This window comes from Notamacropus eugenii, chromosome 4, assembly GCF_028372415.1.
Source record: "Notamacropus eugenii isolate mMacEug1 chromosome 4, mMacEug1.pri_v2, whole genome shotgun sequence".
Lineage (NCBI taxonomy): Eukaryota > Metazoa > Chordata > Mammalia > Diprotodontia > Macropodidae > Notamacropus > Notamacropus eugenii.
In genome coordinates this window covers 262,435,332-262,462,821 of record NC_092875.1, presented here as the reverse complement: position 1 = coordinate 262,462,821, position 27,490 = coordinate 262,435,332, and the positions used below count along the sequence as shown (strand labels likewise).

General features: G+C 37.0%; 1 protein-coding gene across 19 annotated transcripts in view; it reads right to left on the bottom strand.

Moving 5' to 3' along the window:
• DTNA (dystrobrevin alpha) overlaps positions 1 to 27,490 on the bottom strand; it is a 464,017-nt gene that overhangs the window by 49,759 nt on the left and 386,768 nt on the right. For 18 of the 19 annotated variants that reach the window (XM_072604522.1, XM_072604523.1, XM_072604524.1 and 15 more), the window contains 3 exons: positions 11,862 to 11,949; positions 7,393 to 7,490; positions 1,300 to 1,413 (listed from right to left, as the gene is read on the bottom strand). In XM_072604522.1, coding sequence (XP_072460623.1) covers positions 1,300 to 1,413; positions 7,393 to 7,490; positions 11,862 to 11,949 — 300 coding nt within the window. Of the gene's footprint in view, positions 1 to 1,299; positions 1,414 to 7,392; positions 7,491 to 11,861; positions 11,950 to 23,681; positions 23,775 to 24,316; positions 24,395 to 27,490 lie in introns of all 19 variants that reach the window. The other variant, XM_072604539.1, reaches the window with a different exon arrangement.

Here is a 27,490-nt window from a genome sequence, read left to right as displayed (position 1 = left end):
GCAACCTCCTGCCATATAATGAGGATTCTTTGACTTGATCCTCTACGTGAAGATAAAAACACCTTAATCAAGCAGTCAGGAAGCATTTATTAAGCATCTACTATGTTCTGGGCACCCTGTTAAGTGCTGGTGGTAGAAATGCAAAAATAAGACTCTTTCTGTCCTGAAGAGGTTTACGTTCTACTGGTGGAGGTGTTCGCAGACAAGAGGCCCAGGATATTTACATAATGCAAAATGAATTGAGAGGAGGCACTGACCACAGAGGCCTTCTGAAGCAGTGAGGTAGTACTCACACTGAATCTGAGAGGGCTAAGGCTTCCAAGTGTTGAAGGTGAGAAGAGAACATTTTAGGCATGGGGAGGGATAGCCTGGGTGAAGGAAAGGTGTGGGGGAGAAAGGGGAGATGGGAACAAGTAGACCAGTCTTCCAGAACTTAGATGACATGGAAGGAATAGTAAACAACATAGAAAGAGGCTGGAACCAGATTGTGAAAGTCTTTAAATGCCAAACAGAGGGATTTGAATTTAATTCTAGAGGTAATGGGGAGCCATGGACACTTCTTGAGGCAGGGAATCTTGTTTTCTTCACTCTACTCCTTATGATGTCTACGGATCCCACATTCAGGACATGTTTTCCAGCCAAACTCTATCCAACTCTCCCTTGTCTACCTTATGTGACAACTCCTGGATTTTTGGTTTTGCTCTTTGAATGGATTTAGCAACGATTCCTGGATTGGGACATTGTGTTTGGAGTAACCTACTCTATTTCTGTAGGTTTATTGATATTCTTTCACTTATTAATCACCAGATTATATCTAACACAAGCTGGCCACCTCCCCACTCTTGCAGGGATGAGGGATGGCAATCCCATTTTTGGGGGGGGCAATAACATTTGATGAATATATTTTTTTCAGGAAAAATATTATGGGAAACATTTTTTGGTTTTATGATTCTATTTTGCAAAATATATAAACTATGAATGAAAGAAAATGTAGCAGCCCAGTTAGTGGAACAAGTATAGAATTAGATTTTTCTTTTCAGAAGAGGAGCATAGAAGGAACATCAATTTTCATTTTCTTAATGTTATCCATAGATGAAAGAATATGAAAAACAATTTGGAAATCCAGGTGTGTGATGCTTCTAATTGAGGAGAAAATGAAAACAATGAAACAAATACACTGGAGTAGCCAGTTGTGAGCTAAGACTAATTTATTTCACTCACTAGGTACACAGGATATCTACCTCAATTAAAGAAACCAGGAAAACATTTCCCCTCATATTGAAGAGGTTCCCCATTTACCTGAGAAGACGGAGTTCTGCCAGGAGAGTAGGGTTCTGCTGGGCCTTCTCTGGGGTGGGCTGAGAAGCCTGTTCATGTTCCAGTCTTAACCTCTGAATCTCCTGTAAGATTTCTCTTAGGAGAGAAAGATAAAGTCAAAAAGCATGGGTTAGCTCTCTTTGACAGCTAAGGTCAGGGCAAGTCAAACTAAGAGAAGAAAGGAATGTTGAGGGTGTTTTCTGGGACGGGCCAAGGCACACCCTAGACAAAAGTTTGAAAACTGTGCTTTCCTCCCTTTCGAAAATTTGTCCACTTTGTCCACATCAGTGTTACTGACATCGTAACATGTACAATGTAATTTGACTTGACCTATCGTAAATACCTACCTGACACGAAGAATGGAGTCTTTTGGTATTTAAAATACATGCATGGATAAAAAAAATACAATCTTAAGCGTACTCCCTTTTCTTCCCATGTAGGTTGTGCCCTTGGCGGTTTCTTATCATTTTATTCCCGCATTTTCATTCTGAACATTGAAACTTGGGGCCAGAACCTTCCTTCCTCACATATTAATCATGTTATATCAGTCTTTTTGCTACATGTTTCTGGAAAAACAAGGAGACAGATAGCTCCATTTGAAATATGTCTAAATCTTCATGATATTCTGTTTTTGAGTATTGTAAATCACTGGGCCTGTTACTACCATTAGGGCTTAAATCCTTGGGCAAGTTAAGATCTTAAAGTGTTGGACTTAGTTTTAAAAAGTGGATTGCTTAAGAGATATTTTTCTTAAGAGACAAAAATATGTCTCTCAGTTATTCAGCAGAACCAGGCATCATGGACAAAGATCCAAAGTAAAAAGGTTCTTTGAGGGCAAATAAAGATAAACGATGTTCATTCTGCAGAATTAGATAACCTCTCACTCTAAGCCCAAATGAAATTCTTTGCCCTGCATTTATCTGATAGCCAAAGATCAGAGGTCTTTCAAATCTTCAATTAGGTAAAGTCCTATTTTTTATTCTACAGATTTTCAACCTAACAATGGAGCTGAATGAGGCAGCCTTTTTCAGGAAAGTGCTTTTAAAAGGATGAGCTATATTGAATCAATGGATGACACAGGAGTGCTATTGGTGTGACCTTTGTCAGGGGCTGAGGCAACACAACCCATTATTGATGTTGGGCCTTGGCTATTATTACATTTAGGTGGACATTAGACAAACCATAAAGGAGACGTGAACTGTGGAAAGCAAATGGCTCCCACAGGCTGTCAGGAGTCATTAAATGGGGTCATAAGATATCACATCCTCTAGGAAAGGCACTTCCTCTTGTTCAACTGCCCATCTAATCAAATGAAGATAAAGTTACTCAGAGGAAACAAATCACAATGAATAGAAGGTGGATTGTCAAAGCCATGGAAGTGGAACTCACTTGGAATGGCTGCCTCTGGAATATACAGTATACTTAGAAGCCAAATTTTCACTAAGCCACCTCCCCTCTCTGAGGCTGTTTCCCATTCTATAAAATATGGGGGTTGTATCTCTCAGTTATTTTCCACCTATGGAACTTTACTGGTAATAGTCAAAATTGTCTGATGCTTTTTGATTTACAATCTACTTTTCCTAGGACATTCTTATAAAGTAGGTAGCCCATGTGTTATAATTCACATTTTACACATGAGGTCATTGAAGTTTGGAGAGATCAGGTTACTTGCCGATAGTCATATATATTTTCAGGTTCAAATCCAGTTCTCAGGACATCAAGTCTCTTCATCTTCCCACCATTCCATGCCTCCAGGACTCCACAGCTATAATTATATAACTAAGGAGCATCCCCCTGAAGCCTCAGACCTCAAGAAGAGAAGCAGTGGAGACTTGAGCTTGAATATAAGTTTTAACAAGGCCATCCTTAGGCATATAAGCTACACATAGTCACAAAGATGTGAGTTGAGGCACACTACCTACTTACTACAAAAGCCCTCCACCTTACTGTGTACTCAGAGAGCTACTTCCATCCCCTGGATGGGTGGGTGGGCAGTCCTGACCAAGCCCAGCTTCCCTTTATCCCTTCTAACTGGCAATAATGGTGCCAAATAAAGTAAAAGAACAACTATAAGAGGGGAAAAAAAGAAAAATATTTACATTAAAAACCTCACAGAGAAAGTTATAGACTGGTGGTAGTGGTAGTAGTGGGGATTTCTCCCATTTTTAAACACTATTTTATATTAGAATACTAAAGAATAACTTTTGTCAGTTATTGGGGCACTCTAAGCACGGAAAATTTGATCCACAAAAAGATTTCAACAGAAGATGTGGAGACAGTATGTTGCGTTGTTTAGTCCTTTTCAGTCCCACCTGCCTCTTTGTGACCCCATTTTGGGGGTTTTCTTGGTGAAGATGCTGGAGTGGTTTGCCATTTCCTCCTCCAGCTCATTTTACAGATGAGGCAAACTAGGTTAAGTGATTTGTCCAGGGTCACACAACTAGTAAGTGTTTGATGCCATATTTGAACTCAGGTCTTCCTGACTATTGACCTGGCTCTCTATCCACAGTGCTACCTAGCTGATCCTGTGCAGCTTTATAAACACTTCATGTAATCCTCACAACAGCTCTGGGGGAGGTAGATGCTTTTACAACCTCTATTTTTAAATTGAGGAAATGGAGGCCAAAAGTGACTTGCCCAGGGTCACACAGTAAGTATATGAGACCGAATTTGAACTCAGGTTCTCCTGACTCTAAGTCTATACACTCTCAGCACAAATCAATATCCACAATCTAACTGTCCTAGTGCTTTTAGTAGTAAATGTTTAAAAAATGCTTGTGGATGAAATGATTATTGACTGGCAGCTTTGTGAAAGAAAGACTCCTGAGGAAAAAGAGAAATTATGTTATCCACATCTAGATAGAGAACTCAAAATGCTGACTAACAGCATTTCTTTCTTTCTTTCTCCCTTTCTTCCTTTCTTTCCTTCCTTGTTTTTTTCTTTCTTTTCAGAACAGGGCTAATGTGGAAATTGTTTTGCATGCCTTCGTATTTGTAATGGACTTTGCATTTCTTGTCTTCTTAATGGATGAGGGAAAGGGTGAATTTGGAAGTGCAAATAAAATAAAATTGATTCGTGGAAACAAAAAATAAAGTGGAATCATCTATCTCAAGAAGTGAGCTTTGGAGCTTTTCTAGTAGTTTCTGACTTATCAAACATGTTACTTGAGGATTCCTTTCATGTATGGGATAGATTAGATGGCTACTAAAGGCTCTTCCATTTCTCATAGAATTATTTTGAAACCTGAATGAGGTCATGTATTGTGAAGCACTTTCCAAACTCTAAAAAAGCTATATAAAAATCAATTATTATTGAAGAAGGGGGATAGAAGGGAGATAGATTTTCAATGCAGAATGAAGACACTTTGGCAAATGATTGGTTATGTAGAGGAGTGAGAAGGAAAAGATGAGCTTGAGGTATGATCCTGGGTGACTGGGAGGATTGTGGTGCCATCAACAAAAAATAGGGAAATTCTGTTGGTCAGCTGTTTCCTGCCAAATTCCTCACAGCTCTTCTTCTCCCTTGTAAAATTCTTGTGCCCAAAGCTATGTAAATTGAGGGTTACCATGTATAACTAAATTGCTCTTATGCTCCAATTTTGATGTGACTACCTCCCTCCAGAAGCAAGAAAAATTCCTGTGGTCATACAGCCATATTCTCACATTATGAAGCTAAACCCACACTCACCAAAGAACATTTAATGATGAGCGTCTATAATCTACAGACTGAAATGTACAGACTTTCAGGAAAATTTTCTTTTTTAAAAAGCATTATAATAGTTAAATTTTCTTGGCTTAGCACAGTGTCTGACACATAATGGGCACTTAATAAATGGTTGTTCACTGACTGACTTTAGGGAAACAATGCAGAGATCTGGATTTGGACCCAGATTGTTCCTGGTTTTGATACTCAGTACTTTTGTAATCTCAGACAAGTCACTTCTTTGGGGCTCACACGTCTAATCTGTAAAATGAGGGAATTAGACCAGAAGGCTCTAAGATCTCTTCCAGCTTTAAATTTATTATCTCATGATGCTATTATGTTCTCAGAATTTGTAATTCAAAACCTGTAGGCAAGAAGAGATCTTAATAAACTTTCACCAGTCTCCCTTTAGGCTGAGACAAATGACTAGGGAACCAGTGTGTAGGAGGCTCCTTTTTCTTTGATGCAATAGCAAAAGCATGTAATCTATTCAGCTAAGGGATTTTAGATCTGTTCTAGCAAAACATTAAATGGAGTAAAGTAACTTACATGTGTAGTATTAAAAATCATTGCTAAAGAATTGGCCTGGATTTTGATATTTTATAAACTTTTAAAATTGAGGTCCATATAAATCTCCTAAAACATAAAACTTTCATCACTTCTAGGAAGACAAAAATAAGAGGTTACAAGAAATAGCAAATGCTTATGATTGCTTTCAAAAATAACAATGACCCAAAGAAATAAAACTATTAAAAAGTTTCAAAAGAAGACTCCGTGTGTGTGTGTTTCTGTTTGTATAACAGTGGTCTAAAAAATGAGCTAAAGCAAAAATGCCAGAAGGAAAACATACTTGTGACACACCATGAACTGGAGACAATATTATCATTTATTTAAGTCACAACAAAATGGATAGTAAACACACTGAAGGAATCAAAGAGAAAAATTATAAAAAAAAAAAAAACTTAACCTATTAAGATAAAATATGGAAGGAACAGGGTATGACTAAAGATCTTAAATCAAGCTGATAACACTCAATAGTTTAAAAATCTTTACAGAGAATATGAATCAAATTGTGTATCAGATATAATTTAAGCATTTCTACTGGTTTGTATTTCCATTTTTATGAAATTAATCGAATGAACATAAAACTGCCAAACTACTGGAGATAACAATTTTTATCAGGATATTAACACTATATGGTGGCCCTCTTATCTTTTGGTTCCAGAAACTGACTATTGAACTCCATTTCCTCTGATTCACTTTGTGGTGACTTCACCAAGAAAGCCATTGCTAAGATATGACATAAAAGTTAGCAAGTTTCATCAACCTCTTAGTGAGTGCCTACAATGTTGTTGATAGAGTGCTACTGTGGAACATTGGGAGAGGATAAGATCAAGGGAGAGAATATAGAAAGAAAGGAGAAAAGGTCCAGTCGCCTTTATTAACTCCCACATTTAAGAAAGGAAAAAAATGACAAGGAGTGGTTAAAGATTATTTATTTTAAGAATTATTTATCTATTTTTTAAAATTTTGAGTTCCAAATTCTCTCTCCCTCTACTCATTGAGAAGGCAAGCAATATGGTATCAATTATGTTATAGGATCTTATCTAGAACTGGGAGGGACAGAAACTCATCTAGGCCAACCCTTTCATTTTACAGTTGAGGAAATTGAAGCTTAGAAAAAGTTAAGTGACTTGCCCAGGGTCACAAAGCTCATAAATGTCTGAGGCTGTATTTGAACTCAGGAAGATACTTCAGGTCCAGCACTCTATCCACTGAGTCACTTAACTGCCTTTTCCTTGATTATACAAATTTGTAATAAGGGTTTTGTCTTCCTTCCTTCCTTCCTTCCTTCCTTCCTTCCTTCCTTCCTTCCTTCCTTCCTTCCTTCCTTCCTGCCTTCCTGCCTTCCTTCCTTCTCTCTTTTTCTTTCTGCCTTCCTTTCTTTCTTTCTGGCAAAAGGAGGTGGGAGAGAGAGGAAAAAAAATAAGGAAAAAATAAACGGCACTGATTTGAGACTAGGTTGGAAAAAAAGTTAGAACTCAGGCCAGGACAAATTTGATGGATTGGGAGAACAGGGCAAAACGAAGTAACTAAAGATCATGATTTGACTAGATACTGAAAAGATTCATTAAATATTAACAATGAAATATCTGGAAAATTCATATAAAAGCAAAACTTCATCCCATAACTTCCTTAGCCTAGCTTTTCACAATTCAGCAAACAACCTTCACTGACAATAAGGAACACTTCCACTTTCCTTCAAGTGATAAATCATAGGAGTAGAAAGGTAAAGGTTTTAAATAAAGTACAATCCAAATGAATGGTGATACACTCTGAAGAAAACGCCAATCTGCCTTAAAAGCTCTTACCTGTTTTTGTTTTCAAGTTCTGCAATGAGCTGCCTTTGTTGTTTGTTTGCGTCAATGGTGAAAGAGATATCAGAAGCACCTCTCTGCTGACTGGGCTGCTGTGAAAGAGATGATATAAAATATTTAATATCAGGGAGTACAAAACACGTCTGTCACAGTGAATCTTCCCCGAGGAGTCTCAATAAAATGTATTTGTCAAGCCATGCTGAGACGTGTGGAAAATATGTACAAAAGGTAAATCAATGAAATTAAACTATAATTTATAGCCTCCCCTATCTCTCTCCCCTGCCCCCCCAAAATTGGGAGGGCATTGGACTTGGAGCCAAGTAGTAGATACTTATTGGCAGCTGGGTGTTAGAGTTGATACAATGTGAGACTTAGAGTCAGAAATCCAAGTTAGAATCCTGCCTTAGACACTTACTACATGTGAGATTCTGGGCAAGTCACTTAACCTTTTCTGACTTTAGTTTCCTAGTACATAGGGCTGTTGTAAGGATAAGATGAGATAACTTTATAAACCTTAAAGCCCAATATAAATGCTCTTACGATTCTTTAGCTGTGTTTAAGTGCTAGACCTGGGTTTAAGCAATGGACATTGCTAATGGTAGCTGTGTGATCATGGACAAGTCATTTTCTCTTTTTACGCCTCACTTTTGTCATCTATAAAGTGAGGTTATAGTAATTATATTATCTACCAAACAGGATTAAATCAATTAATAAGTATTTATTAAATGCCTACTATATGCTTGCCAGAAAATGTGTTGGGTGTTGAAGATGCAAATTTTTTAAAAAGGGAAAACATTGTGAGGAAAGAACTTTACAAATTTTAAATTTGAATGTTAGTATGGTATTTTTAATTATTTTTGTTATTATTTATTCCAATGAATATATAATAGTATTCTTCCTGCGAAGGTTCTGTTTATAGATGATAAGTAGAAACTTTCCCCAGCTTAGTCAGCCTTGGTTTCCAAAGCTTGTTTTCTGCTCTATAATCTCTAGTATTAGTGAGGGAAATGAGCTGACCAGATAATTTGTTTAAGTTGTCTCTAGTAAAGTCATTGAATAGTTATCCACATGAAAACAAGAATTGAAAAGTAAAAAATAGAATCAGTCAGCTATTTTCTTTACATCAGGTATGGGGAACTTTGGTTACCCTCTGAGCTTTGTGAAATAGAAAAGGAGTATCAACTGATGACCAACTGAATAAAAGCAACTTAATTCATCTTTTCTTTAAAAATGGGGGATAAATATAAAGCGTGTGTGTGTGCACACACACATATACATGTATGTGGGTGTATAAATCTATACATATCTATATAAAATATATATGTGAAATTTAAGAATGGGGAATAGAAGTCTATTTAATAAATAGGCAGAGGACAGGAACTAGGCCTGTGATTTTATTAGTATAGAGAGTTCCAGATAAGGAAACACCCTCCATCAAGACAGATCAGCCTGCAAAAAAGACAACTTTGATATGGTTGCTAATTCCAATATAAAAAATACTCCAGTTAAATCAAGTCAACAAACACGTATTAAGTACCCACAGTGTGCTAAGCACCTTTCTAAACATTGGAAACACAAAAAAAAGGCAAAAACATGGCTCCTGCTCTAGGAACAAAAAATCTTATGAGAGACAACATACCTACAATTATATACAAATGAGATATTTACAGGATGAACTGTAGACTACCTCAGAAGGAATACATTAAAAGGATCTGGCTTCTCTAAAAATTTAATCTTAGATTGATTAGAGCAGAGGTGTCAAACACACAATCCTGTGTCCTACAATACTCCCGAGTGTGGCCTGAATCAGATTAAAATTTTTAACAAAACAAATAAAAAGACAATAAAATATAGATAATATTAGATTTTAAACCTGTCAAGATGTGACCCTAAGGGATCCTCATATGTGTATATATATACATATATGTATATATTTGTACATATATATACATATATATTAGTGGCCTCTATTTCTATTGGAGTTGGAGATCACTGGCCCAGAGCATTCTCTAACAATAGATGGTATAAAAATGCGCCACTTTTATTTTGATTCAAGTTAAAAAGATAGAAAAGGAAGAGAGAGTAGAGAAAATGAAGAGAAGGAAAGAGAAGAAAGCAAGACAGGTGGCTACAAACACAAAGAAGGAGAAATGCATAAGGAGAGACAAAAACAGAGCAGAACAAACCCAAGATGAGATAATACACACAGAGATAATCTATACCCAGAGAGATAGAGAAAGTCAGTCTGTCCGTACGTCTGTCTTTTTCTCCCCTCCTAAACCCCTTGTCCCTCTTTCTTTCTTTTATACATGTGCATACAAAGGATTAAAGACACATACACTAAGAGAGCAAGAAATACAACAGAGGAAGACAGGGGCAATGTTCCTATCTTGTGAAACATCCAGGATAATATTTCTATGCACTTTTAAACCTTACTGCATCTTTCTAACTATAAACAAATAGGGGTTTTAAATCTTTCCTCTTGTTTTATGGGCTCGACAAAGTTAAATTCAAAGACTAGATTGGCCCATGAGACAGAGGTTCCCATTCTTGACTGAAATAATGCCAAAGAATTATACCAACTAAAATCTTCCTTCAACTGACTAATTTTATTGCAGGATACTTGAGCTACAATTTTCTGTTCTTATTGAGGGAAAACCCTCAGAGTTTTCCTTAAGACTCTATCACAGGCAAGGATCATGGAGAAGGAAGGTTAAAAATACAGCCTTGGAAGATTTAAATCTGATCCTTCCAAAGGAAAGAAAATATACCCAAGCAAGTGAACTAAGTTACCATCTAACACCATGTTTCTGTTAAATCTGTGATCTCTTACTAAATCACAGAATTTGACACTTGGAAGTCACCTCCGTTGCCATTTTGTCCAAGCTCTACCTGAAAGGAAATTCTATTAGAACATGGACAACAAGTGGTTACCAAGCCTCCGCTCCAAGGAGAAGGGAACCCACTACCTCTTGAGGAAGACTTCCATTTTTAGACAGTTCTAATTGTTAGGATGTATTTTTTTTCTGTCATCAAGTCAAAATTTGTCTCTATTAGTTTTTTCATCTATTCAGCTACTAGGGTTGTTAGGGAATTTTCAAAACAGCTTGACTCTAGTACGGCTAGAGGGTGGGGTGATATCTTCTCTACAGCTGATCCACTATGACTATGATGTATACAAGGACCACAAATTATCTTCACTGAGGAGTCAGGGAAATGGAATGTGCTGGGGTGTTAGGGGAAGGCAATGGCTGTCAGAGAATAAGGGTTGAAAATGAACCAATTCTTCCATCCACATCCTCCCTTTGATTAAGTCCAGTTATACCAAAACCAATACATGGATTGATATGAACTAGAAAACTTAACAAGAGGTTTTGCTAAAGAGCTTGGATGAGTTTGTCCTTCCAATTGACCCCATTGAGCATTAGTCATCTAGCAGAAATGGTCTTCCTGACACTCAGTGCTGAATTCCTTTTGATTTAATTTTCATTCATGCTCCTTTTTCTTCTGAGATGCACTGAGTTGGAAGACCATAATGAGGTTGCCCTTATTCATGCTATTTGATGTTTTGCACACTTCAATGCTATCTCTGGTTTACTGCGTCTTATTTTGGGAAAAAAATAAAGGACATTTTTATCTTGTAATTCCCTTCAGTCATGGGAATCTGACTGTGCTATGGTCAATACACCAAACTGTGAACAAGTACGAGGGTTAATGCTTTGGGTCATTATACTGCTCTCGTTCAAGATCATTAGTGAGAATGCTGTGCAGTTAGGTCTCTGACAGCTGTGATGTCTGAGAGTAACGAAAAAAAAATGGAGATGCCCTGTATCTTCCAACAAAGCGAAGTTCATGGTTACTTCCAATTCAGACATTTACATTCTGAATAAAGTGACAAACTGATTTGAATTCTTTTTGCTGGAGAGATGTTGAATCAGTTTTTCTAATCTTACTTGAATCTATAAATAGAGAAAATAATGTTCTTCCTACAAGTATATTGTCTTCTTTTCTTTTTGGGGCAGGTCCAAATAGTGTATGAGGGATGGGTGTGAAAGGACACCGAGAAGCTTTTGGCTTTAATTCAAATCTGCAGCTAGGTCACTGAGTGACCTAGCCAGTTTATCACAGAGTCATAGATTTAGAACTAAATGGATCTTGAAATCCATTCTGTTCATTTTATAACACACAAAAGGTGCTTAATAAATGCTTATTGACCAGATAAAACAAGTAGTAAGCATTAAGTCATTATTTTATAATATATAAATGGACATTTTTACCAAGATACCATAAAACCCTTAAGAAGCCAACACTTAACTAGAAACAAATAGAGCTTTATAAATGAAAACAAGAATTACAATGAAATAGTCTCTAACTCTGAAATAGAAGGAAAAGGTCCAGTAGCTGCCCAGTTCTGACTGAACTTCCTTAAGAATCATTAAAGAAAGATCCTTAATGAAACTTACAGATGAGGATGTCTCTGCAGCCAGTCTCGCTGCATATCTGGCAATCAGCCTGTGTTCCTCGTCAAGACGGTTTGGGCTGTCGAGCATGCTGTTCAGAATGGGAGACAGAGTATACAGTTAGGCCAGTAAAGAAACATTATCTGTTTATCTTACTGTAAGAGTCATTTGCTTACTCCATTTTTTCTCCCACTACAGAATACAAATTAACTACAGAAAAGTACATTAGCTTAATGAGCCCAGGGCTTGGTTCCATGGTATACTCTAAAAGTCAGGACCAAGAAGACTTTTAAAATCTTTGCCTTCAGTCAATCCCATCCTATTGCTAAGAACTTGTATACAAAAGTGGTCATTCTGATCAACCACCTTGATGAAGGGCAAATTTCACTAATTTTATTACTGAATGAAATTAGTTAAATTTTGCTAATTCTACATTCCCTGTCACAAGACTAAGAATTATAGGACTGGATCTCAACCACAATGGGAAATTTTCAGGGCTTGTCAGATTCCCATTCTTGTCACCTACATATCTTCTCATGTTATGAAAATAATGCTGACAATAGTTAGTAATTATGTGTTGTTTTAAGGTTTGGAAAACATTTTATATTCTTCCATTTTTATCCTCATATACTCCAGGGAGGTAGAGATAATTATTATTTCCACTGCACAGATGAGGAAACTGAGGCAGATATAGGTTAAATGACTTGCTCAGATATAGGTTGTTAGTGAAACAACTAGTAAGTTTCTGAAGGAGATGCGACAGATAGTATTATCCCCATTTTACGGAGGAGGACACTGAGGCTCATAGGAGTTAAATAATTTGCTCATGATCAAAAGTCACTGTGTTTCACAAGTTGGATGTGGTCAGGTTTTCTTGACTCTATATCTAGCAGTCTCCGCTCTTTGCCACACTGCTTCCTCATTTATCAGTTGTATGAATCTTATCTTGGATAGCAAAAGAAAAGAAGTTATATTACAACTGAATGGATCAGTGTCAGAACCCAGACTGAAATTCAAATCCTTCCAATTCCCAGTCCTTATCTATAGTCTCCTCACATAAATTTTATTTTTGATTTTTTTTCCCCTTAAAAACACACATACTCACACAAAACAGTCTTCTGACAGTTTTCTCTATTAACATACTGACTATAAACCTTCCACCTTTGGAAAGGCTTAAGAGCCATGTGAAGTAAACATAGGTTAAAAACAACCAATTGGAGGAGATAAGCACTTTGAATATGTGGCTTCCATAGTCATACCTCCCATTGGCTTCCCAAAGCCTTGTGCATCCCATGCTGAGTCTTCACCTTCGTTTTTAAAATTCACTGACAGTTCATTTTTGACTAGGACAGCTAGGTGGCCCAGTGGATAGAGTGCCAGGCCTGAAGTCAGGAAGACTCAGCTTCCTGAGTTCAAATCTGGCCTCAGACACTTCCTGAGAAAGTCACTTAACTTTATGTGCCTCAGCTTCCTCATCAGTAAAATGAGCTGGAGTAGGAAATGGCAAACCCCTTTAATATCTTTGCCAAGAAAACCCTAAATAGGGTCATGAAGAGTCAGATATGGCTGGAAGACAGTTGAACAGCAGCAAATATCACATAGGCTCACCCATGACCTTTACTCTTGTCAAGTAAGTGTGTTCTCATCCCTCATCTACTCCTCCACCCAGAATGTTCTCCTTTCTTATAGGACAAAGGCATAGAACACATTTGCACTTATCATCACCAAGTCACTTTTCTCTCCTCAGGAAGAGCTTTTATTAATTTCTATATGTTCAGAATACAATTCATTGGGTTACATTACTTGTCATCCCTAAATTACCCATCACCTAGCCTTCATGATGAGACTTCCCAATTTCTCAAACTAGAATATCTGGAAGATTAAAATGAAAAATATTATCGATGTGTATGTTTGTATGATATATAATATGTTTCCGATCTATGCCCTTGGTAGTCAGGAACTGTATACTATGTGTTACCTAGCACAATGCTAGGTATATAATGGGCATGTAATTCTTGTTCATTTAAGTTCAATATTGGAAGTTCCAATGCATGTTCAATATGGACTACAGGAGGTGCTCAATCAGTATGAAATACAATTCACCATATACATCCAAATTTGCAGTAATATAATCAAATACCAAAAGCTCCAACTAAAGTCCAACTCTGAGTGCTCATCACAATACAGAAGTGACCCTCTGTTCTCAAAGACTATGCCAGTGGAAGACAAGCTCTCTCAGACAAAGTCTGTTGCCTAAGGATCAGCCTTGTTGAATTCAGAGAGGACCATCACAGAAGCTTGGTACCTACATTATGATAATTTTGGCCACAACTTAATAAACTATCCACAGGGGTATGAAGGCAGTAGGAATGTATTGGTACTGAGTGAAAGCATTGGTTTGGCATACTAAAGCCTTTTGAAAAAAGATCTTTCATAAAGTACTGACAGCATTGTGAAAATAAATTGTAATAATAAATAAATAATTTAAATCAAATGTGGTTCCTCATGTGTGCTTCGCACATAGAAGTCTTTGCTTTAATCAGAAAGTCAGACCTACAGACAATTTTGCAAGCTCCAACACCTATGATCATTCTCTTCTGGTGTATTTGAACCTATAGACGTCATACAATACTGTCTGTGGGGATGGTACCCTTTGGGTACTTGCAGAGTCTCAAATCTGCATGATGAATGACTGTCAGAAGTGACTTTATCCAAGTTTTGAAGTTAAAGGGGCTTTGTATCATTACTGACTAGCAAGTATAAATAAAATGAAGGTTATTAAAAAAAACACATCCATCAGTCTAAGACTTGAAGTCATGGAATTATGTCTAAAAGGCTATAATTCATATCTTCCTGCTCCCTACCACTAGCACAACTGAATGAACTAAGGTGGTGTGACAGATCACCTCTTTGCGTGCACACAGGATTTATGAGCCCACATCTGCCACTTCAATATGTTCAAATTATACATGCACAAGGGTGAATGAAGCATCCTCTAATAAATTCCATTATTTCACAGCTTCAATTACAAATGGTTGGAAATGAATAGCCAATAATCCCTAAATCATTAAAACAAACACTGATCCCTACACTTTGCCTATCCATAGTTATTTATATCATGGCTGCAATCAGCAACACCTGTCTGCCAGGCTTAGCTGGATTAAAGAGTTGCTGTAGCAAAGACTGTGGGGAGGGAAGGGGGGAGAGAGACATAGAGAGACAGAGACACAGAGAGAGACAGAGAGAGAGAGAGAGAGAGAGACAGGAAGAGAGAGAGAGAGAGGGAGGGAGGGAGGGGGAGAGAGGAGGAGGGAGAAAGAGAGAAGGAGGGAGGGAGAGAGAGAGGGAGAGAGAGAAAGGGAGAGAGAGAGAGGGGAGAGGGGGGGGGATTTGAGGGAGGGCAGGAATTCCTCATTGAAAAGTGCTTCCTTCTCTCCCCTTTCTGCCTGGCCAACAGTATACTGCTGCAATACTGAAAATCAACTTTTAGGAAATTTAAGATGCTTCAGTCAAACCACTATCTGCTAAATGAAAATGAAGCAAAGATTTCAGGTGGGCAGCTAGGTAGTGCAGTGAAATAGAGCATCAGGCTTGAAGTCAGGTAGACCTGAGGCACTTACTTGCTGTGTGATCCTGGCCAATTCATTTGACCCTGTTTGCCTCAGTTTCCTCATCTGTAAAATGATCTGGAGAAGGAAATGGCAGACTGCTCCGGTATCTTTGGCAAGAAACCCCCTACTCCTCCAAAGGGAGTCACAAAGAGTCAGACATGACTAAAATGACTGAATGAAAAGATTTCAGGTGACTGCCTGTTCTTTCATACTAATACCATGTAGAAACTCCTTCTCAGAATGCTCTTTCAATGTTGAGGATCTGGGTCCTGGGTAATGAGACCATAGAGTTAGAGCTAGAAGAAACCTGGGTCACTTAGTCCAACCCCATCGTTTTACAGATGAGTAAAGTGAGATTCAGAGAACCAAGCTATTGTCTCAGGACAGAAGAAACAGTAAGTGGCTAAACCAAGATCCAAACTCATGTCCGATGAATGTAAATTCTGTGCTGCCTTAAGAAAGTGTAGAGTAGGCACCTATTCATTTGGTGCTCTCCCATGCTCTGTAAGGGTGTTTGAAATTCTACCATCAGAGATTAATTTATTTGAGTCTTAAATCCTTTTTGCTTCTCAGAAGCCTATATTAAAATGCATTGTAGAAGGTTAACATCTTAAGATGATATCACCTAACACTCCAGGAATAAGATAATCGTTTTAGAGCTACAAGGAGAGCTACTTGGAAACCATCTAGACTCATCCCTATGTTTTATAGATGAGAAAGCTGATGTCTAGAGAGATTACGTGATTTGCACAAGTAATATGCTTCATTTTTATTCTGTATATGTTGTTTAGTCATTTCAGTAGTGCCTAGCTCTTTGTGACCCCTTTTGGGGTTTCCCTGGCAGACAAACTCGAGTGGTTCGCCATTTCCTTCTCCAGCTAATTTCAAAGATGAGGAAACTGAGGCAAACGGTGTTAAATGGCTTACCCAGGGTCACACAGGTAGTAAATGTCTTGAGGCAAGATTTAAACTCAGGTCTTCCTGACTCCAAGTTTGTCATTCTAGCTACTGTGTCACCTAATTGCCCCAGTTCTGTGTACATTTTCACATGTACTTGTTGTCTCTCACATTAAGATACAAGATCCTTGTGAATAGAGATTGTTTTATTCTTTGTACTTTCATCTCCAGCATATAGCAGAGTTCCTGGCATACAGAATGTACTTAATAAATACTTATTTGCTTGACAGTAAGTGACAGAAGCAGGATCTGAACTCAGGGCTCCTGATTCCAAATCCAGCACTTTATTGTACTGCACTGCATGCATCACAGTTATATAGGGTTTTACAAAGTTAACAAAGCCATTCCTTCATAATGTCCTTATTAGGAAGTAATATAAATGTTTTTTCCCTCTCCCATCCCCCTGCCCTACTTAATAAACAAAGATACTAGGGCTTATAAAGGTGAGTTGACCTATCTACAGTCACCAAGGTAGTAAGCAGAGTCAGTAGCAAAGGTAGCGCCAGAACCTGAGTCTTCTGAGACTCTAAATCCTGAAACTCTTCCAACCACATTGTTTCTTAGGATCTTAAACATGGCTAGGTATGGTGGCACATCCCTCTAATTTCCTGCTACTGGGGAAGGTTGAGGCAGGTGGATCATTTTGAGCTGAGAAGCTGTAAGCTACAATATAATTAACAATGATTAGATGTCCAAAGAGATCAAAGAAAAGGAGAAAAGATCTATTTGCAGAAAAGTATTTATAGCAGCTCTTTTGGTGGTAGCAAAGAATTGGAAGTTGAGGGGATGTCCACCAATTGGTGAATGGCTGAACAAGTTATGGTATATGGTTATAATGCAATATTATTGTGCTATATGAAATGATGAGGGGGATGGTTTCAGAAAAACCTGGGAAAGTCTATACAAATCATTGCAAACTGAAATGAGCAAAGCCAGGAGATCATGATACACCATAACAGCAATATTGTAAGGATGAGCAACTGTGAAAGACTTAGCTACTCTCATCAAGATGATGATCCAAGACAATTCCAAAGGACTGATGATGAAAAATGCTGTCCACGTCCAGAGAGAGAATTGATGAACTTTGAGGGCAGATTGAAGCATATTTTTTTCTTTATTTATTTTCTGTGTGTGTGTGTGTTTTCTTTTGCAACTGTAACTAATATAAAAATATGTTTTGCATGACTTTACATATACAATCAATTTCATACTGCTTGCCTTCTCAATGGGTGGGGGAGTGGCAGGCAGGGGGGAAAGAATTTGGAGCTCAAATTAAAAAAAAAATGTTAACATTTTTTTCATGTTAAAAAAATATGATTGGGTGCCCACACTGTCTGGCACCAGTAAGGTGAGCCTCCAAGAGTAGGGTATGACCAGGATGCCTAAAGAAGGGTAAACCAGTCCAAGATGGGAAAGAGAGCAGGTTATAGCTCCTATGCCAATCAGCAGTGGGACTGTCCTGTGAGAGGCTGCTGGATTTCTAGCCTAGGAAAGGTAAGGAGACAAGTGTCTAAATAAAAAAGGGGAAGACTCTTAAACGTACCAAAAATGAGTAGTTAAGTAGAACAGATTATGAAACAGCTCCCACGTTTTCATTTCAGCCTACAAAAGGTACATACAATTGTCCACATGCACACAAACATACTTATTCACACCACATATATACACATGTATATACATATATACAGGTATATCTATACACACATACATATATGTAATTCTTCCTTTTGAAATAGAAAATGACTAGGATTTTCTTTTATCATAATGAGTACAGTTATTAATGTCTGTAATATATATGAGATGAAAAATGCTATATTCTTTCTAGTGAGGTAGAAGTACTTCCTTTTATAGAAATCTGATAACTTTTACTGTACATAGGAGTTTAAAATTTACTATTGGTTTGGCTGCTGAAACTGAGAATGTCAAAACTACATGAGGCAATCAAGTTCTCCGAGCTAATTAAAAACAATTAAAGTCAAATCTGTAATATCTATGAATTATGGATACCATTTGTAATTAAAGACTATCCTAATAGTTATATACTATTCACTGTACAACATGAAACTGACTGAAAAACCATTCCTTCTCATATCCCAGACTGGCATCTTATATTAAATAATATATACTTTAAATTCATTAGTAAAGAGACATTTCAAAATGTCTCTTTTCTTTACTATTAACTATTAATTAATTAACTAATAGCTATGTTCTTTACAGTGGAAAAAACTTTTATAGCCTTAACTATAAACAGAGAAATCAGGGGCTACACCAGCTGTAGATGCAGCCAAGTTATCTACTTACATAGTATAGAAAAGAAGAATTTGACAGGATTAGAATTGCAAATATCACAAATCTACATAGAGACAATTCTAATTATTTGCAAAAGCTAGAAATACAAGGAACACTTATGAAATACCTCCCAGGTGGACCTGAGGTGTCACTGATACAGGCATGGAGGCACTGCATTTATCAGTATGTTAGAACCTTCCCTGTAACTTAGAGAAGTTAGGTGATAGCGTTCATAGAGCACCAGACTTGGAAGGCCTGAGTTCAAAACCTGTGTCAGACTCTTCGCTCTGTGACCCTGGGCAAGTCACTTAGCCTCTCTTTGCCTCAGTAACCTCAACCATGAAATGGGGATGATAAAAGCACCTACCTCATAGTTGGGAGGATCAAATGTGATAACATATATAAAGTGATTTACAAACCTTAAAGGGCTACACAAATGCTAGTTATAATTAATATTACATTATAGGTATATGACATAATATGATTAATATTATATTGATAGATAAATATAACAGTTATTATTAATATTGCATATGTTATAATGCAGGGTATCCCAAAAGCTTATTGCAGTTTTAAGCTCTTAAAGCTCATTATATAGGGAGCACCCTATATAATAATATTAAAGATATTCATCATTATAATCATCACTGATGATATTTTGATTTTATAATGATTTAATATTATTACTATATCATCTATTGTGATGATGATGATGATGATGGTTGTAGGATTTTTCCAGGGTTAAGGCATAACTGGAAAGCAGTTTTTCTGTCCCTGTGACCAGCTCTCTCTCTGCTAGGCCATGCTGCCTTATTACTGCCTCAGTGAATTTTATCAACACTTCTTGAGTCTGGGCATAAAGTGTTGTGGTTAAAATATACAAGAAACAGAAGGCCCAGTTCCTCATCTTAGCTTAGCATCTGATTGATAAGAAGGGAAAGAAGCTGAAATATTAATGCATAAAATGCCTAAAGAATACCTGCAAACAGCACTGAACAAGTCTAGTTGAATCTAAGTTAAGATGAGTAAATATTATTAACTAGCATTTATATACTACCTACTGTGTGTCAGCACTGCCCCAAATGCTTTTCAAATATTATCTCATTTTATCCTCACAACAGCCCTGGGAGTTAGGTACTGGTATTATCCCCATTTTGCAATTGAGGAAGCTGAGGCAAGAACTTAGCATCTTGCCCAAGGTCACACAGTTAGCATAAAACTAGGATTTGAACTCAGGTCTTCCTGACTCTGGGTTAAGCGCTCTACTACTGCACCACCAAACTGCCTAGGTACTGAAGGAATACTGAGGTACTAAGGAATACAGTGATCAGTCAGTTCAAACAAGACCAGGGAAACTTCCTGGAAAATAAGCTTTGAACTGCTTTTTTCTTCCCAAAGAGGTGAGAGCTATGCATTAGTGTCAAAACAAGAAAAAAGTTATTACAGGTAAAAATAATGGTGGTGAGGGAGAATAGATCATTATAGTACTTCCAAATCTCTGATACATATATGATTATTAGGATCCAATGTTCATTTTTTAAAACAATAAAAAAAGAAGAGGGTCAAGAGAAAATGAAAAAATTAAGATCTATTCAAGACCTAGCAATATAATATGTTGGTAGAAAGAATGAATCAAAACAGTATTGGGAAGAGAGAATAGAAGAATTAAAAGAGAAGATAAAATCCTCAGGGAATATGAAGGATTTTTTTTTTTTTAGAACAGGGCCTGCTCATTTAATAATTTTTCATTCTACTCTTGGTCTTCTCCATAAGTAACATATGCCTATTTCCACATGGGTGGATAGTATATCCTATAGAGACAGTTTTATGGCCTTATGTGATCATGAAGTCATTGTAATTAAGCAGCAGCTAGTGAAAATGTCTGAGAATGACAGTTTTGTCTTCAGTGATTTAGAAAAGTGTTGCTATTTTAATTAAGAAAAGGACAAAGAAATGGTTATAGTTGGGATACATTGGAAGTTGTGGATAAAAGGAGACCTTCACCTTGTCTTCACAAAGGAGTTCATTTGTAGCTAAAATACATGTTTGAAGATTAGATAAAATTTGGGTGTATCAAAATTAACATATCACTAAATGCACCAGAAATGAGATTAAAACAACCACTCCTTCTTTTAGAAGTTCTGACAGGCTGATTAGTGAGGAGGTATATGAAAGCACTTTGGGATGTATCGAACCATTCAAATCTAAAATGTTATTGTAGTTGAAGACCTTGAGCTAATATCTGTAAACAAGTAACAGCCATTAGGAAATTGATAAATACTATCCTGTCTTAGAGATCTATTATGAAAAGAAAGCATTTATTAGCATAAGTAAAACTATAATCAAATACTCAAAATATTTGAGTGCATAAAACTATTATTATGTAAAATCAGTAGTGAGTGAGCTGGGATTTCTACTAAGAAATTCAGTTAAATTCAACAAATCTGAGATGTCTTCAGTATTGTGCTGGGCACCATGAGGTATATAATGAACTTATAACTTTACTGGGAGATAAAATATATACTCATGAAATAATTATAGATAAGTCCTAGAAGAGTTCGCAGGAGCAGCTACAATAGTTGAGAGTAAGTCTCACAAACGAGGTAAGACATGGTTAGCAATGAAAGGTATGGAGAAGGTATGGAGAGGAAAGAAAAGTGTGGGAAGCAGAATGAGTAAAGGCATAGAGATGAAATGGACATGTCCTGCGTGAGGTACACTGAGAAGTGGAAGGTTAACACTTCATAATTAAGGTAAGATGATGGCGGGCATGGAGATGTTTGGACTTAATATATTTTTTGCCAAATTGAATCCAGTGGACAACTAGGGGAAGACACTGTAGTATCAGAGGAGTCATGATAAAGGGGTACTGTAAGAAAATGGTGGGAATGAATATAGACCAGCTGAAATAAATATAAAATTTATGGGCAACTTAGGAGAGGCATAACAGTACGAAAGGGGTGGAGAGCTGGCCTTGGGTTGGGAAGGGCTGGATTTAAGTATTGCTTGTGACACATACTGGCTGTTACACCAGGGAAGTTATTTAATTTCTCAGTTCCCTCAGCAACTTTTGGACATGATAAGTTGCAGAACAGATGTTGACCTCCACTATGGGAAGGAGGCTCTTTAGTGGGAGTGCTGTAAACCAATGAAATTTCCTAAAACAATCAAATCTCTCTTGCTATCCTCCCCACATACCCACATCAATAAAGTCCAATTCATAATCCATTATTAAGTCCAAGCACATTATCTCTTAGTGATGCACAGTCATAGCTACAATTAATTTAGAAACCCACAATTCAAAGAAAGAAATTATTATATTCAACAACAGAAATGTAAATAAGCTTAATTAATGAATTTGCTAATAGACCTTGATTTTAGGAATGTTAGATCCCCTTCAGTCTTTAGCTAGGACATGTGTTACTGGGACATGAATGAGACTTTTCTCATAGAACTTGTACAAATAAGTGCTTATAATTAATATAGACTCTGAGACAAAACAAAAATATGACATCTTTATGTAATACTCATAAGCTCTTTGAGGGCAGGCAGGTATTGGGTCATTTAATATTTTTGTGCCCCCAGCATCTTTCATGAAGTGGGACAGTCTTTTCAGTAAACCAGCAGCTTTCAAACCATTTGGAGTCAGGACCCTTTTATATGCTTAAAAAGTATTGAGGACCCCCACCCCACAAAGAGCTTTCATTTACGTGAGTCAGATCTATTGATATTTACTGTATTAGAAATTAAAGTGACATTATTATTATTAAAGTAGCTTTGACCTCACAGATTCCCCGGGACATGCTTTGAGAAGCACTGTCATGATTTTGTCACTGTGGAGAATTCCCTTCATCTTTAGATCAAAAGACTTATTTTAGTTCATAAGTTTTAGGGAGTTGCCTAAGCTTCTGAAAGATTAAATAACTTGTACAGGTTCATAGAGTCATTATGTGCCAAAAGTGGAATTTGGACCTGGGTCTTTGGGACTCCGGGTCCATCCTGGACTACTCACTGTTATGCCATGTTGTCTTGCACACAGTAGGCACTTAATAAAATGCTTACTGAATTGGGTGTGGTGGCACATTTCTATAATACCAACTAAAAGGGAGGTTGAGATTGGCAAATCTCTTGAGCTCAGGAATTTTAAGCTGCAGTGGTCTAAACAGATTGGGTGCCTGAACTAAGTTCAGCATCAATATAATGAGTCCATGGGAACAGGGACCACCATGTTGCCTAAGGAGCGATGAACAGGACAGGTTGGAAATGGAGGAGGTCAAAATTCTTGTGCCAATTAGCATTAGGATCGTTTCTGTGATTAGTCCCTGCATTTCTAGTCTGCTAGAACTGCCTTTTAAAAAAGAAACGATTGCTGAATTGAATTGTATTGTAAAGTGGTCACTGCTCATGCAAACTGGAAGTCCCTGAAAAAAGTCTTAATGGTTTAATAGAATATATTTCCCTCAAACTTGCATAAACAGTTTTCTAGTTGACTATCTTATTTTCCTCCTTTTCACTTTAATCATAACTTAAATGAAATCTACTAGAGACAGCAATGTCCTTAGAATAAACTAAATTTCATGATGACTTTCAGGAAAGCATTGAGTGGCTGATTCCCATCCAAAAACCATGAGTCAATCTGCATGATAATTCTTAGCTAGAAACCAAGTATACCACACTCTGTCTTTGCAGTGGTATAATATCACTTGGATTCTCTGGCATATGAACACCAGTACTCAAAGATATCAAGTAAATAGAGTCATAGACCTCTTAATTATGTGTGTATGTGTGTATGCATAATATATATGGATATATTATATACATACATGCATTTTTTGGTTATCTAGTTGATTTGGGGACTGCCCTTTTGATAGACAACAGTACACCACACTGAAACATAATATCACCAACTGGATAGGTTCCCTCTCCTAATTAAGCTTGGCTGCCCAGAGGTGAAACCTGCACTAACCGTGAGGGCTTGCTCTGAAGCATGTTGGCATACAACCCGATGAGAACATGTTCATCAGCTAGCCTGTCTGCAACATCCAGGCTGTAGCGTAACCTGAAACAGGGGTGGGAGCAGAGGGTGTAGTCAGGAGCAGCAGAGAGAAATTTATGGCAGTCAGGAAAGAATGGGGAGTCATTTTCTTAGGGGTACAGATGGGGGGAGGGTAGATAAAAGCACTACACTCAATACTCACATTCTTATTTTCCTTTCATCAATGCATAAAAGATTTATTTTGATTAAGCTACTTAAAAAAACAAACCTGATTTACATTCTCCAAAAAACACAAAGGTTAAAGTTAGCTTTTTTTCTACAGTGCAAGCTTTGAAAAAGGCTCCAGGCAAAGATTAGTTATTCTTTGAAATATCCAATCAAGAGCTTAAGCTCAAGTACTAAAGGAAAAAAATTATGGCCAGAGAATCCAACACACACAGATGTTTAAGTACATTGCTGGAAACATCTACTTACTGTAGTTAATAGAGTTACAAGGAAACTGTTGCTCTGAATCAAAAAAGATATTAAGAGCATGAAACACCAAAGAAAACCTTGTTTTTAGTTGAGTTAATAGGAAATGCCAACACACCATGTCTTTAACTTACCCTTTGCCTTTCAGAAAAATTGGAGCGGCCCTAGCCAACAGTTTGCTTTGCTCTACGTCATTGTTCTTGTGAGGAGAGCTAGTTAATGAGATGGGAAAGCTAAGAACAGTGTCAGCACTGAGAAGCATTCAAAAATAGACATGGGTGACATAGGACCATATCTGTAGACAAATCACTTTTATTAGATTTAAATGTTAAGGACAAGATTTCAGATAGCTGCACAGTTCAACTTGGTCTAGAAACACAGACCCATTCAAACTCAAAAAAGAAGCCATTCATTCATGAATCCTTCCATCTATCCACCCATCCATTCATCCAATTGGTCCACTAGAAATTTAAGGTATGCCTTCTTCAAGTACTGTAAATTCTCTAATATAGCATGCCTATCATTTCCTGGGCTGACAGAGCATTAACTATGATGGGATTACTTGGACTGTTGTCTCTTATGACTATAGTTACAGACTGAAATATGATAGAGAAGACAACCACAAAACACAGGGTTTGAATCACTTCTTTATATCTGAGAACATCTTTTGTCCTTATATTAAATGTGACTATAGAAGTAAAAAAGACAATTTTATTATTACTAATCCCTTGAACATTATTAATATAGATAGTTGCTATTAAAAATGCCTATTTGCAAGCACTGTCTAGGTGGCTTCATAAACTGGAATAAAATCTTATTAATTTGCATTAATTATGAAGGGAGGTTACTCTTAGCCAGTGTAAAGAATAAATTGCAGGAGACTTTAAAAGAAATACAGTTTTATTACTTTAAACTACCCACAATAATACAAATTAATGACTAATGAAACTTTGCCAGTTAGAAGTCTTGCCAGATCTCTTTTTAATGAACAAGATTCATTTGTAATGAGCACATTAATTCTTAGTATGCAAATGATTTTAATAAAGTGCTTACAAATAACATGCTCGTTAAGTAGGGTAAATAGTAACTCTGTACTCTTTGCTTGATTACTATTATTAGAAAAATCATTCTTTTTTCACGGATGGAACAAAACTGTTGTCCAATCTTGTTTGAGTTCTAAATTCTTCATTACTAAGGTTAAAATGCATGATTTAACTATGTCTTTCTAAAAAGTCATATAATGCTTAAACCAAATTAATATTCACACAGGATTTGCCATATAAAATAATGTGAATTCTTCAACTCTGACTATGACCAATTTTAATTGACTTCATGACTAGAAATGAATCTTACTTAAAGAAAAGTAAACACTAAAATATTGGAATTTATAAAATGCATACATTAGGAGTTTGTTTTACAATCATAATGATCACTTTACAAAGAGATTTATAGCAAAATTCCTTTAAATATCAAAATTTCCTAGATTTAAAATCTATTTTAATTTACTAAAATTTTGATTTCATGCAAAGTTTAGGAACACATCTATTACACAGGGTGTGATACCCATTTACCTAGAAAGTGCAACCCTAGTAAAACATAATTGACTATTAAATCAGATTAATGCTTTAGAGAAGTCTCTTTTACTAATGAGTATATTGATTCCCTCCCCCACCCCCAACTGAGGCCATCAAGGCTGCCAGGATAGGACCAAAGAATACATTTAAGCTTTGCTTATAAGCTGTTTGAAACAAGCTAGTTACATATGGGGTTTTTGGAGATGTATTACAATGATACACCAGCTTTTTGATGAATACTGGGTAATACTGATGAACACAGTCTCATTCAATGACTATCTTTTTCTCCATGTGCTCTGTCCAAAAATCCTGCAGCTTTACCAGAGCTTTTACCCAAAATGTATTGTATTTGGCCTACTCCAGGATCTTTGAAGATTACCCAAAATACTGTTTACTGCACCAGGTACTACTTTTCTAGCTAAACAATCTAGCTACTTTTTCTTCTATCCTCTTATCCCCAGGAATTTGGACTTTATTTCCAGTCCATTCCAAGGGAAATTCCAAAGAAATGTACCATATGAAAGGAAGATATATTTGCTTCTAACATCTGGTTAAGTATTAATTAACTGATAGAAAGGACTATAAAATTAGAGGATCAATAATGCACTACAAACATATTACCATCACCTGGCACTGACATGAAATGACAGTAAGTACAGCAGCAAGAAGACAAGTGATGCCTGTGGGGCTAGATTTGTGTTGGTGGCAAAGTGTGAGGTTGGTGCTGCCTGTCTTACGTTGGTGCCTCATGTTCACAGTGTCCCTTCTAAGACAAGGAATTGATGGAGTGCTGCATATGCAATTAAAGGGATGGGATTTGAATGTTTCTCAGACACTTTCTAGCTATGACTCCAGCCAAGTTACTTAACTTCTTTCTAAGCATCTGTCTAAAATTTCTATCTTTAAAATGGACATGATAAAAGTACTCGCTTTCCCCAAAGGTTTGTAGTGAGGATCAGATGAGATAATACAGATAAGTCACTTTGCAAACCTTAAAGTACTAAATGTACCGGTGAGATCTTACTCAATTCCACCTTCTCCTCTTCCTCTGCTTCCTTTTCCTGGTCCTTCCCATCCCAGTCTCAGCTCCAACTATCCCTTTCCCTCCCCCACCCCGTTTCCTTTTCTGAAAAGCTCAAAGTTGATGTGAAAGAAGCATTATATATTTTTTTCTTTCCTCACCTAAATGTCAGATAAAATGAATGAGTGTCTAGATCAGAGAAGCTTTTCTAGGAAAAAAAAAAAGTTTCCTCTATCTGGGAAATGAATTTTGAATCCATTTGGGGACTTCATGGTGTAACAAATTTACACCAGATTCCCCAGCTGGTTTTTGAGTTTGGGGCAGGAAACTCTCCTCCACTTCCTTTTCATCCTTTATCAGTTATAGCTCTCTGGATCTAGTGGCAACAGATGCTTCTGGTCTGCTCCTACTCACTGTCCTCATGAGTGCTCTGCAATTTTGTGTCATATTTATCTATCTTCCTCATCCCCTTCTCCCATTGTCCGTTGCCTTCTTTCTTAAGGTCATTAAGAAGCATCAACCCCTGCTCAGCAATTTATGACAACTACCACCCATGCTTCACATAGAGTCTAGGGAACTGCATTATTTGGTGTTTATCTGAAAAAACTACCTGCTCAAATATGGGCAATCCTTGAGTTCGTTTCATTTGTTTCTGTATTTCAGTTGAGTCTGACTCTTTGTGACCCCATTTGGGTTGTTTTTAGTAGAGATAC